General features: G+C 42.0%; 1 protein-coding gene across 1 annotated transcript; it reads left to right on the top strand.

Annotated features, from left to right (window-relative positions):
• The first annotated feature begins 4,475 nt into the window (after positions 1–4,475).
• LOC118415036 lies at positions 4,476–12,553 on the top strand. The gene is made up of 4 exons (XM_035819415.1): positions 4,476–4,669; positions 10,519–10,600; positions 10,915–11,043; positions 11,641–12,553. The coding sequence occupies exons 2-4, from the start codon at positions 10,521–10,523 to the stop codon at positions 11,786–11,788; spliced, it is 357 nt and encodes a 118-aa protein (XP_035675308.1). The 5' UTR covers positions 4,476–4,669; positions 10,519–10,520; the 3' UTR covers positions 11,789–12,553.
• The last annotated feature ends 898 nt before the right edge of the window (positions 12,554–13,451 follow it).

Genomic DNA, 13,451 nt, shown 5'->3' with positions numbered 1-13,451 from the left:
GTATGGCATACTAGTAAGTTGTGTTGCCGTGCCTGTATGCTGACTATCTATACTATGTTCATAAGCACCCCCCCCCTCTATACACACGCGCGTTTTGTACTCTTCTTCTAGATACTTCTAATATGAAAAGGAGTATTGATCAATTGACAGATATGCGCGATTTATACACACTGCGGAAACCTACGGTGTTTTGCAGGCACGTGACCGTGACGTAACATAGGTCCGCCATGATGGTGGGTTAAAGAGACCATTGAAGTCATCATTCTTTTTCCCTCAGGCTGTTGGCTTCTTGATGATCCTTGATATAATCTTGATGTCAAAGGGTACTAACAGATTAAAGCATGTATAGTCTTTGAATGCCTTATTCATTACGTACTCGAAGCATAACATTTTCTACACAGGCAATATAGGCACGTTGATTTTCATGAATATGAAATACTGTAACTGTGCTACTAAAGGAAGTATCTTTGATTATATTGTAGAAATGAAAAGCTTAAGCTTTCTTTTTTGATAGAGTATAAAGCGAATAACAACCCAACTGACCCAGACCATACGCAGAAACATGTTTTTTTCACCCTAGAATTGAAAAAGAAAATGTAGATGGCCCAGTTCTCGGCTGGGCACTTCTGGACGGGTGGTGGTTTTTATCCACTGTTGGACGTGTTTATACTATCGTTAAACGGTTGTTTATTTGAACATTGTCAGGGAGATATTCCTGGGGAACTTTGAAAGCATTCCTGGGCGGCTTGGCATGGTGACAGACCGTGCGAACAGAGACCCGCCAACCCTCTCAACATGTCTGCGTCTGAACCAGCCGTACTGACTGGCGCAACAAAGTACAACATGAAGCGGGTCTGTTACTACACAAACAAAGGCTCTGCCCGTTTTCAGAAAACAAATGCAAAAGTAGTCACTACATGGATAGAATGTGTAGTCGTTCTTTAAAATGAGCGGTGACTTAATATATTTCTTACCTACCAAGTTTCCAACAAAGGCACGGAAACAGGGGTTACATCTAAACGATAGACTTGGAGTTGGATGAAATATGTGTTTGCCTTCTAATTCTTTGTTACCTATACTCAAGGGGTATCTTCTTCTATATTGCATCTTATTGCACAAATTTCCAGACCATACAAAGGAACACTTCATTGTTCCAATAGTGGCTATGTGTCACTCGTTGTCCGGCGTGTAAGTTATGTCGATGAATTGCCGAGACAAATTTGAATCTTTACAAAAAAGAAACAACAACACATGATTGTGAATAAAACATGCAAAACTATAGGTCTGACTCTTCAACCAACCAGCTTAGTGAATGTGGTGTCAAGAGTAAGCACTTAAACTTCAGTATACGAGTATAGCTTGGAACAGTGGGAAATCTAACGTTACTCAACTATCAAACGTTTCGGAAATGATCCGTTAGGTGGCGCTTATGACAGGAGAAACTAATGAAATCACACTGCCATGGTGGTAAACTTTGACGTGTGCTTCTCCTACAATAACTGACAGACACCACTCGTCTAGCTTAACAAAATGTTTATACAGGTCCTTACTTAAGTAAGATTAAAACATCACTTTTGTCAGTGTGAAAGGAAGCTGCACTTTGGACACCCCACCTGCACGTGCAAACGACTGAGCGCGATGCATGTATATTCAAGATTATGCAGAAAACAACCTACATGCAAGTTTCTAATATCAAAAGGCCCTTTTTTTTCTTTTTAGCTTTTCCAAGGACTTCCTTGTAAGACTACACAGTCGATTGCACATGTTAGAATTACCTCGGGATCTCGAGCTCATTCTTGCACTTCTTCCAAACTTCACGTAAATGCGTCGCAGATCCGCCGTAAACCCGGCGTAACTCCCTGTAAATCTGCAGCTTGTGCCCTTCTCTGTGCAGGATAGTTAGACATCAAGGACATAATGTAGTTTCCTTGGTTAAGTACGTTAAAAACGCACATCACTCATCCGTGAATCAAAAGTATAAGTAGTTATGTAACACTAAGAACGTTAACTCCCGAAGCGAAAAGGGCTTAGCACAACCTGTGCGGTTAATTACGCTAAAAGCTAAAGGTCCACATGCTCTACAGATACAGCCATAATACATATAGATATACCAAAAACAAACCAGAAAAGGGTACGGGCGATGGCAACATCAAAGATTGCATATTTTAAACCACCAGAGCACTGTAACATCTTTGCAGATATCATCTACTTATGTCGGCAGCGACAGATGATTAAACTTAGGAATGCTTGTATATCAAGACTACTATCCCTGTCATATCTTTCTAACAGAGATTTAAGGTTTCTTTCCTACATGGTGCCGCCGCGTGCCTTGCTTTGAAAGTTGGATCCTCTGCCCTCAGTTATTCCAGGTGGGAAGAACAGTATTTTTCCATCGTGTAAGTGTTGGGCCTATCATGCCTATAGGTCAAGGCAGTGGCTCCCATTTCTCAGAAACCTGTCTGCCCTAAAACGGGATTGCTTTAAGTACGCCAAAGTTCGCTTATGGGGGTCAAGTGGAACGGCCTTTTAGTCTTTTATAGATTTCAGCATAACTAGACTCTTATGGAACACGTGGATAGAGAACGTCAACGGCTGGAAGTCTCTGAGAACAGACGGCGATGTAGGAGTACATGTACATTGATCTACTGGGGATGTAAAAGACGTTGCACTCATTGACATTAGCTTAGAATCCACTGTGGGATAAAGCGTTATGAATAGTATCACCACAAGGAACTACCATATAGCGTTGCCCCCATGTGCCATCAACCACCAGAGGAGAAGAAACTAAAAAAGAAGATCTAATTAAGAAGCTAATACCCGGCATAATCAGCAAGATCCTCTTATGTGATTTTGCATATCTCAAGACGAAGAAATAAATTTAAAGGCGTTTAAATCTATATGTGTACTACACATGACTGGCAACATTCTGTATTTTTGTATTCTCATTCTTGCATGGGTTAGCAACGTCTACCTCATTCGGCCATTTCTTGCTATGCACAAAGAGTTTCCCTTTAAAACTTTGAAAGTTTCCATGGTATAATATACTCTATTTTGCAGGAGTCTAAAGAACATGACAATCACTGTCCTAAATTGCCGGACTTTTCCCTGTGTTATTTCAACAAAAAGAGGCGACTGTCAAACTTTCCCATCAAAGTCCCAAACAATAGCGTTTACGACTACCCATTTCCCGCTTCAATGTCCATTACTTTTCTCTACCGTGTCTCTAAAAGCTGTATCGTAAGTCCGCTGAAAGCTCTTAATGGGCCCCAAAGTGAGGCCGTTTAACCCCAATGGACCCGCACGATTCACACACACAAACAGGAAATTGTTAGTGAAATACTGATATGAATTTTGGCCTGATAACAGACGTGACACGAATAACGGCATTGCGTCATCAGGGCAGCTCGTGGCGTGATGATCTGTCCTGATGATGTTGCCAGGTGGGTCGGGTATGGTCAAACATGTCCGATAAAAGAAAAGCTTTAGATAAGCGGATTAACAGCTCTGGTAATTAATAAGGTCAAAAGGGTTACAAACTCTGGGCAACAGGTGCGCTTAGTCTAATTTCCTACGGGTAGGACTAATCCCGCATCAAGCTCTGAGTGCTTTTTGTCGCAGCCTGCAGCAGCAGTTTCTCGTAGATTACGTAAGTTGATAACCTATAGCTATCGCTTCATGCAAAGAAAGAAAGCCTGAAAGTTTGAGGTCTAACATGTAGTTTGCCTGAGCATCTAAGACAGGTTGAACCTGGCGTACGGCCAAAATTCGTTTACGCCCTCGTCTAGCGCTATTGTAATGGATCAAGATGATTGCTGACTTCATGCCAGGTTGTCATGAGACATCCGAAATATTTGAAATGAAACTTTCTGAGCTGTGATGATGTCTAGTGTTAGCTGCACAAGACTTCCCGGTTTGCAAACTCGTGCTCCGGATCGTGGCGCCGGGATGATTTCTACGGAGGCTGGGAAAGAAAAAGGAATGAAACATTTATGTGACAGGTCGTTACGGTGTGGGAGACAATCTGATAGCACAGAAAACATGGTCGTGGGTTTCCTTTTGGCAGTTTCATTTTGAATAGTTTTAGACGAAACACTTACTTCTGAAAGAAAGATAACACTGGCCATGTATATGTGGGGTACTTAGAGCCGGAAGGAAAGAAGGAAGACAAGATAGCTTGGGCGTGCAAAGAATGAATATGGTTTTACCATCTACCTAATTCATGTCATGGTCCTATAGTCCACAATGAGGAACAAAGTCTATAACTGGAGACAAACAAGGTAGTTTGTGCCCAAGCCTTAGTGATGTACGAAAATGATGATACAACCCGCTAGCTTGTAAGTTTTAACTTAATGCAGAACTTAAAGTAGAGAGTAGAGAGAGGGAAGTACGTGGCAGTTTGCACGTAGTGTGCACGGCGCACCATTCCGGAAATGTAACTGGTCACATGACTTAGGCTATTATGAAACAAGTTAACTTGGAAGAAAGTTGACTTGTCGTTTCCACCTCCGTAATTTGTTCTCCTGACGTGATGCGCATGTGCCAGTGGGATAATTACCCCTCAGCACGGGTATATATACTGGCGAGAACAGCGTGTGGCATTCAGGCAAGGAGATCATCGGTGGACAGGACCTCTCCCTACAGACCACACCAGCAGCAGACGACAGGCAAGGTAGGGCCATATATCTCGTTTCTCTTTATTCTGTTGCTACCTGGAAAATGTGTACAGTTGGATACTTTCACGATACTTATGCCTTTACTTTATACTTTACCAGAAGACTTCCCTACGTAGAAATGCACGAAGTAGATCTGTAGTTCGAATTTTCTTTCCGTCTGGTGTTGATGCTTCAAAATAAGACAGCATTTCGTACTCATATGTCTCTATTTGTTCGTGGTGGGATGGATCGAGCGAGGTATGCCCGTATTGTGAAATATGGCAAATGTACAACGAAAGAGTGTTTGTTGCTGATGACTACATTTGTAAAGGGAATAGAAGCCCCTGGTGTTCGTGTATTGTCTGACTGCATGGTCTGGTCTTTGTCGTCGGTGTGGCGTAACGATTAGTGTACTGGTATTAGGCTCAGAACCAATATGTCCCGAGTTCGATACTTGCCCGGACGTTGTGCCCATGACGTGACGTAGTGATGCCCACTGAGCCTGGGCCTTTTCGGTTAAGCTGTGAAAATTGTGCCGAAGAACACAAGGATTTGTTGCGCCCAAAGTGTCCCCAAATGAGCACATTTGCTACCCAGAGCCATATGTTTTTATATACATAGTCTGGTCTTGCCATGCGTAAATCTGCAGATCGTCCGATGGAAAAATCGTACCTATCAGCCGAGATTCTGTCCTACGGACCGCCCCGGCCGACAGTTGCTATTTTCCACCGAACTTGAGATCTGCTTGGACTTGGCGATTAGTCAGACGGCGAAATGAGTTTTGGCTTGCTGGAGTCAGGCAGAAGCACGGTGCAATGGGGAGTCAGTTATTCTCTTCGCCAAGAAGAGTATGAGATTGCTTGACTTGGGTCTGTATGTAGGTCAACAGCATATAACTCGAGAAATTGTGGATGGAACTTTGTGATTTTTGGTAGGTGTGTAGCAGTTGTCGAAAGGAATGCCAAGTTTGAAAACGGTTTACCTGGCGTTTTCCTAGGGTACTGCAGCGAGCTTGGTATGTTTTTTGCGGTTTGTTTTTGGCAGCATAAGTCAAAATCTAGCTGGGCGATTTTCACGAAACTTGGTAGGTGTGTAGCGGTTTTGGAGAGGAAGGTCAAGTGCAAAAATGGTTTACCTGGCTCTTACCTATGGTGCTGTAGCGGGATTTGTATGTAAGTGCGTTTGTCTGTAAGCAAGATAACTCGAGAACCCTTGAATGGATCCTGATTATATTTGTTAGGTGGATTGGGGTTAGGAAAACGAAGGTCAAGTTCGATAATGGGCACCCTAGTGGCTGCCTAAGGTACTGCAGCAAAACTTTTAATTTTGGCACTTCGTGTTCTGGACATGCTGTGGTCATGATTTTTGAGTGGTAGATAGCCCTTGAAACAGAGAGTAAGTGCTGTGAGTTTGGACCCCCTAGCGGCTCTTTGGGAACTGCAGGCACCGATTTCCGTTCAAACTTTGGACGAGGATAACTTGAGAACATGTAAACAGATCATCAGGATTTTCGGTATGTAGATAGAATGAGTGATGACTTATACAATGTAATACTAATTATGCAAATTAGTAGCTTATTTGCATAATTAATGAGGAAAGTTCATAAATCCATGCCAACAGCATATAACTCAAGAAGCTGTGTATGGATTTTCATGATATTTAGTATTTAAGTAGCGGCTGCGGAAAGAAAGGTTGTGTTCGAAAATAGTTGACGTAACATTTTCCGTTAGGACGGTAGCAGGCCGAGTGTGTGCGTCCTTTTGTTTGTGGAATGCATAACTCGAGAAGCCTTGAAAAAATCCTGATGATATTTGGTAGGTGGGTAGGGGTCAGGAAAACGAAGATAAATTATGATAGTGGGCCCCCTAGCGGCTTCCTAAGGTACTGCAGCAAAACTTATTAACAGAAATAAACTGTGCTCTATATATCTCATTTTGACCTATATCTATGGACACAGCTGTTATACAGATGGTTTGCTGGAGGACGCCCTTACACTGGGGACAAAGTCTAAATTGACAAGCATGAAATTCTGATTGACCAGGGATGCTACCAGGTCATCTGTCAGGTCACAGTCTGGTTTTGGTAATGTTTGTGTGTTTGTGAGGAACAATAAGACCTTAAAGTCTTAAATAAAGGCATGATTATTTGGCGAAGAGATGGGTTCGTTGAACTCTAGTTGCACTTGTCTCCGCTGTAAAAAGTAGGCTACAGGTTATGGATTTTGGTAAGGAGTAGCTCATGTACAAGTGATCACACAAAATCTCCAAGTAACTTAATTTCCCAGATTTCGACTAGCAACCCGTCACTTCCCGGTTCGTGTAGTTGGTATACCATATGCGCAGAAGGCGAGACAGAAAGACGCTCAGAACCAACGGAAAGATGAACAATATATGTAAACTACAATTCTCCTCAGAGGTTATAATTCTTAGCCTAGCATACTTACCAACTGTAAGACCGTTATTCCCTGCTTTCTACCTGAAGAAGCATCGATTGAGACCAATACCGGACGCCACTTTTCTTGTATGTTCCTTCTGAGATGTACTGCCTGAAGTACACCAAGTAACGTCAAGAACATTACGAACCTTAACATATCCTACCAGTTGAGGCCAAAATATCGTATTGGACTGTTAGCATGTTGTATCAAAGGCGTCCGTGCAAAATTACGGCTCATCTTCAGCATTTGCCCTGGTTATCACCTTACCAACCAACCAACGATCAATCTTCTTGCTTAAGTCGTCGCGACTCCCCGTCAGATAGACGTGAATATTGTAGGCTGGGTAGAAAGTCACATAACAGGTGGGTTATAATCCCGTAATGTACGAAGTTATCCTGACTCGGTCCAGAAGCCTCTACGTCACAAAACATCAGTATTCTGGTCGCTTACCTGATGTACTTCTAATGGGTGAATAATTAAGCATGGAGAGACTGGAAGAACGTAGCTAACTGCGGTTTAATCCCAGGAAACTATTATCATGTTATACCTACAGAGAAGATAGTAGTGGAGGAAGTGATGAGATGGACAATCTCTACTCTTAATTCACCTGTGAGGCTGGAACAGTTCATATTAGTCAGGAAGACGAGACGGACTGATTTGATGAAATCAGTGTTACGCCCAAAGATGTCGCCCAAAACGATGCCGTGAATACATTAACGGATAATCTCCCAGGTCACAGTCTTACTATTTCGTCGGCCGAAAGTTTTCACATTGAGAGTTTTGAAAATAGGATAAAGCAAAACCGCTTTACTAGGAAAAGCAGAATTAAGTCTGGACGGTCGGGCTCTAATACGTTTCTTAATCTTGAATTATTCTGGATAAAGCACAGGATATTAGATGTGACTTGAGCATGCATTGTTGATTGAATAAAGAAGATGGAAATTACTACATATGAACTGCGTAGGCGACAGTTGGCGATGTCTGTGACGTCATCAGTAAAATGGATGCTCAAGTTATCACCAAACTCGCATGAAACAACCCGGATCCCTCGTGATTTGTGAGGTGCCTTTCCGCTGCGACTTACCGGCACGTTTTCTTCATCGTCCTCATGTAACGTTAGTAACTCCTGATGTCTCGTACACCTGTAATACATGATGACGGCTGAAATTATTATTAATAAAGCGTCTTGAAGGCGTTCCGTACATTATGTGATTATACAATCTCAAAATTGTGTTATAACGCCCAGATGTGCCAGGTGTCTGAGTTCATTAGTACATATATACAGAGTAGGGCATTACACAGTCACAACTGCACGGATACATCATGTCGTGTACGTGTACAAGGGAGCATACTGTTCATTACCAAGTACAAGTCAAGTTGACAAACTATTTCCGCCCCCCCCCCCCATTCATTTTCAGCAAAGAAAAACAACAGCTGACTTTAACACTTTTCCTCAGTTTGCCAGACTTTGTATTTCATATTTCATATGCAATAATTCTGTTGTACATCCCTCAGCAAATCTGCCAGAGAAATTACAACGATAACATCCTTAAATATAATGGAAGCTCATCTATGTTGGTAATAACCATAGTACAAAGCTAAACTTTCTTCCAACACAAAAGTACATACGGATAAATTTTTCAACGATTACTGTCGCCTTGTCAATACTGGTCAGTTATTGGTCATCAGTATTGATCCTGAAGAAGGCAACAGTGGTAGTTGAAAATTTGATCCGTGTGTACAGCTGTGTTGGAGAAAAGTTTTGCTTTGTACTATAATAATATTCCGCATTTCGAGTATGTTTTGTTTAATACCTTTCAACCATATTTGAAGGCGCAATATCATTTGCCGACAAAGTACGACCCAAAGCAAAGTTCAACTTTCCCTTTGTATGAAGTGCGCCGAGTTATACTGGCTGCACATTGTAAGAACTTCCATTAATCTAATAGCTGTAGGAAGGCCATATATGACAGCCCGACTTAAAGAACAAAGAAGCAGAAACATCATGCTCCTGGGAAGTAAGGCTTGCATAGAGGCAAAAAATCAATTCAAAAGAAGAAATGAGATTTCATCTGTTACTTTTGACGTGCGCCAACTGTCTGCAGACGATAGCTGTCTTGACTTGAACCCCGATCTAATGTCTTGTAAGAGTCACGCAGTGCTGCCATGATGTAAGACGTGTGCAAGTTAGCGCATTGTGTCAGGTCTCATCATGACGCCGGGTAGAAATATGGGAAGGCGTTTTAATTATCTGTCTGTCAATTATTGGGAACCGTGTCATTGTCGGTACTACTGCGCATGCCCAGTTAATCAGGTCTGACCATGACGTTCTGTCATCAGTTATGAGTCAGTCATGAGTCACATGTTCACGTGCGACCCGAGGCCCGGTGTATTGTATATTAGCGACAGTGCTTGTGCTACATCACCCGGCACATTGACATTACTCTGTCGAAACAATCGACTTTCATTTATCAGATTACGTCGGCGGCATCTGCGATAAAGAAGAATTTTGAATGCCGTTTGTTGGAACCCGCCCAATCTCGAAGCGCCATACTCTGCGTCAAAGTACGTGTCAACTTATTACACGCCTCATCCTTCAGGGTTGGTCAAGTCCACTAGCCCTATTGTCCAGGGCAAGTAAAAGTGCTGTTCGGGCAAGTGCATGACCTACCCCACTTGCCTGATAGGGCAAGTACGATTTTTCCATTGAGTGAGTGCAATTTTGACATACTTTTTACAGTCATGACATCAAGCAATGGTCAACAGAGCATTCCTCTGCTGGAAGTGAAAATGCATATACTAGTAACAGCGACATTTGAATTTGTGGGCCAGTGAAAATTTGGTTCGGGCAAGTAAATTTTTTATGTGCTTGCCCGATAGGACAAGTGAATTTTAGAAAACTTGTCCAACTCTGTCCTTTCACAGTCACGGAGAAGGACATATAAGGCACGCGTCAGGTCCAAAGAAGATCCCTAACATGTGTGCACATTTGTTGCCCTATACGAGCTGTGGGCTGCTTGTGAAGGATACTAGCCACATATACACACTGTCATGTACGTACTCAACATCGTGCCTCTCTCCTCAACAAACTTGTCCAACCTGATCCTATCCCCAGCTTGTGCTGTATTACATTCCATTTTCAATGAACATAGCCCCAAACCATGTTTCTAACAAAACAACTTTGGTCCCCTCTGTTTTTAGATAATATATTTCTCGTAGGCTAGATATAGATTCCGATACTTCCTGACGTTGACTATTGAAGGAAGTTTTTAGATTTTGGAAACGGTCGCTTCCATATTTTCACATCGATGTTTGTGTTTCATCTTACATTTTCGTGCTTTTACATGAAAAACAACGAGTAATTTGACTGGTCAGGGTTCAACATTATATCCAGCATTGGTGAATTATTCATTTTGATCCTTGTGCCCACAGACATGCTAGTCAACACCGTGGCCGCTCTCACCGTGTGCGTGGTCGTGTTCTGGGGCACGGACCACGTGGGGGCCTTACCAAGGTACACAGGCGATGTATACTACAATAAGTGATATAACGTTACAGCAAAATATATTGCATCGTAATGTGTTTCAATTTGGACAATTCTACAAAAGAAAAATGTCATATCGTGTTGTGTATATTTACTATTTATGCTTTTTGTTCAACTTTTGTGCAGCTTTACCAGTATATTTCTGGTCTTCATCACAAGCCTTCTGAATGCACTCTAGACTAATACACTCTCAAATGATTAGTGGTGCCTTGTAAAGAAATATAAGTTTACATCTGAGTGAGCATTATATGATTACTGACATGAGCCGTGTTGTTCTCCTGCAGACCAGCTGATGACGGCGACAACCCGCTGGCCATGACGAACAGCGACATGCGGCGGATCGTGTCGGCACTGATCCGGGAGGTGGACCAACTGGCTGCTGAGAAGCTGGCCGCACAGAGGGTGTTCGGACCGTAGGTTTCACACTTTCAAATCACAGAAAGAAAACTGTTGTATGTTGTAGTGATTTTTCTGTCAAAAATCAACTGAACGAAATATACCGCAATAATATACTATAGTAGTGGCTCAATACCAGAAAACTATGGACAACAAAATCCATTAGAGACAGAGAAACTGTGCGCATGCGAGGAGGAAGATATATTTCAATATGTTCATGTCCATGGTCACAAACTGCGCATTGTGGGAAATATCATGATGAAGTGTAATGTAATGATGTAGTTGCCTAATATCACATGTACTACATAAAAATGTAGTAACGTTACATGTAGAGAATGCAGTTGCAATAATTTTTGTTGTTTAAAAGGGCAATCAACCACATAGAAGAGTGGTCTGGATCCGGAGATAATATTCTTTTGAATTCAAACAGCCAATTGTTTTGGTAACTTGAAATCGACTTTAGACTAGTACTAGGACAGCAGTTGCATTATTCGGCAGCAATATTCTGATACCCCGGATTAATGTTAGAATTGGTTTCGAAGAGCTCGTCTTTGTCCCTGGCAACAGTTTGTGTTCCAGACTATACTCACATGTTTCTGTCTTTGTTATGGTAGGGGTATCAGAAAGAGAGACTGCTCAACACTGACCTGCTTCAACCAAAAGCTGGCCCACGAGCTCGCCATGGACAACCAGAGGACCGACACCGCGAACCCCTACAGCCCCGGCCGCAAGAGGAGGTCTGCTGAGGAGGACGATCACTGAACACGGAACCAAACGTTAACGACGAACCTATGTGCCATGGAACTCAGACTTAAGCTGTAAACAATTCTTAAACAAGCAGTACGTTTGTCAATTCAGTTCTGAAACAAACAAAAAAAGTGATTGAAAAGGGAAACTAGTCAGGCAACGAAAGAAAATAAACCTTTTCATTTGAGATTCCTACATTTCAGTTGGGTAAGTTGGTTGATCTGATAGGACTGTTTTGACAAATGTAAAATAAACCTTGAATCGCAAGAAGACGTTCTAGTGGTTATTGCAACGTAGATGCTACTGTGTTCTGTTTAGGTTTTAGCTACATCGTCCACTGCCGGAAAGTGTGACATCGGTATGAATTGTATCAGTTTTATTGATTATCATTTACTTTGCCAGATACCTGATATAAAAGCCCACATTAACAATGATAAGGCAGTTATATTCTCATTTGTGTAGAATCATCTTCAAAATTTGTTTTTTGGGCCCTCGCATTAGATTAAGTTTATCCATATCATCGAAAAGTTAACTTGATGTGGCCCAATTAGAAGTTACACCAGGGACACCTAGCGAGAAATACTGGTACGACATAGAAATAACAATGACGTCCGGAACGTTTGCCACATCAACATATGCTGCAGTTGGTTACCTCATGACATTTTGAATAGTTAAGTAGATGATTCGTTACAGACCTTTATAAACCTTCCTTGCAAGCAAAATATGGGCTTCACATGTCAACATTGCCTTTGAAATAAATCAGAAATATGATTGTAGTGGGACCATGTTCTGTCATGTTATGTTGTAATGTGTAATCCCTTCACATGTTTTGTTAGACAAAGTCATGGACTTTCACTTGGAAACACCCCCCCCCCCCCCCCGAAGTATTTCTGACAGCCCTCTGGTCTTTTGTTAGTTGATAACAAGATACCAAACATAGTTACGAGTGGTTACGTGCCAGCCGTCGCTCCTTGTGTCAGGCCGTTAACTTGTTACTTAGCACATTCACAGATATCCCTCCTGTACTTGATTTACGATTTAAGAGCCTAGCGATAGTTATATGTAAACCGTTAGGGAGTTAGACACAATCGTCCTCCTACTTTGTACGTACGGAATCCGCAGTACTGTCTCTCCATAAGGTATAGTAATTCCCACAGTCTACAGACACTGGGGGATCGGGTATCTATCAGCTGTTGTTTTTTCTCCATGTGGAGTTGTCCTTGGTTCACTACACAAAGTACGACTACTTCTCTTCTGTGTTAGAATTACTTACACTTGAACGATAACACGAAACGAACAGTGTTGACAGGAATACATTGATATTAGAATAGATTTATCTTTTGTTCTTCCTGTTTTCAACATTTCCACAGGTCTTATGTAGTACATGGCTGCCTCTTGCAAGTATCACACATACATGTATTTGCATTCTGTCAATCTGGGCTGTGTGGTTTACATGACGCCATGGAAACGAAAAAGTACGAAAGGGCTGTCTTAACATGGAGAACTGAAACAAATACATCAACTTGATGTCAATAGGAATAAAACAAAATATCATGTCACCGCCCACCCCCACTTCCGCCGGGCCCAAGCCTTCACATACATCTTATTTTCAAAGCTTACAACATCATCAGCGTTCACCTAAAGTTCTGCAGTAAATCATGAACCGAGAAGCTGATTA

Source organism: Branchiostoma floridae, chromosome 4 (genome assembly GCF_000003815.2).
Source record: "Branchiostoma floridae strain S238N-H82 chromosome 4, Bfl_VNyyK, whole genome shotgun sequence".
Classification (NCBI taxonomy): domain Eukaryota; kingdom Metazoa; phylum Chordata; class Leptocardii; order Amphioxiformes; family Branchiostomatidae; genus Branchiostoma; species Branchiostoma floridae.
Note: the sequence above shows the minus strand (reverse complement) of the source record. Positions and strands in the feature narration are given on the sequence as shown.

What these genes read in the sequence shown, in the direction of transcription:
- LOC118415036 (XM_035819415.1), top strand. Translation starts at nt 10,521, where the DNA reads ATGCTAGTCAACACCGTGGCCGCTCTCACCGTGTGCGTGGTCGTGTTC. An exon ending in CACGTGGGGGCCTTACCAAG is followed by an intron (nt 10,601 to 10,914) that starts GTACACAGGCGA and finishes GTTCTCCTGCAG; the next exon opens with ACCAGCTGATGACGGCGACA. An exon ending in GCACAGAGGGTGTTCGGACC is followed by an intron (nt 11,044 to 11,640) that starts GTAGGTTTCACA and finishes TTGTTATGGTAG; the next exon opens with GGGTATCAGAAAGAGAGACT.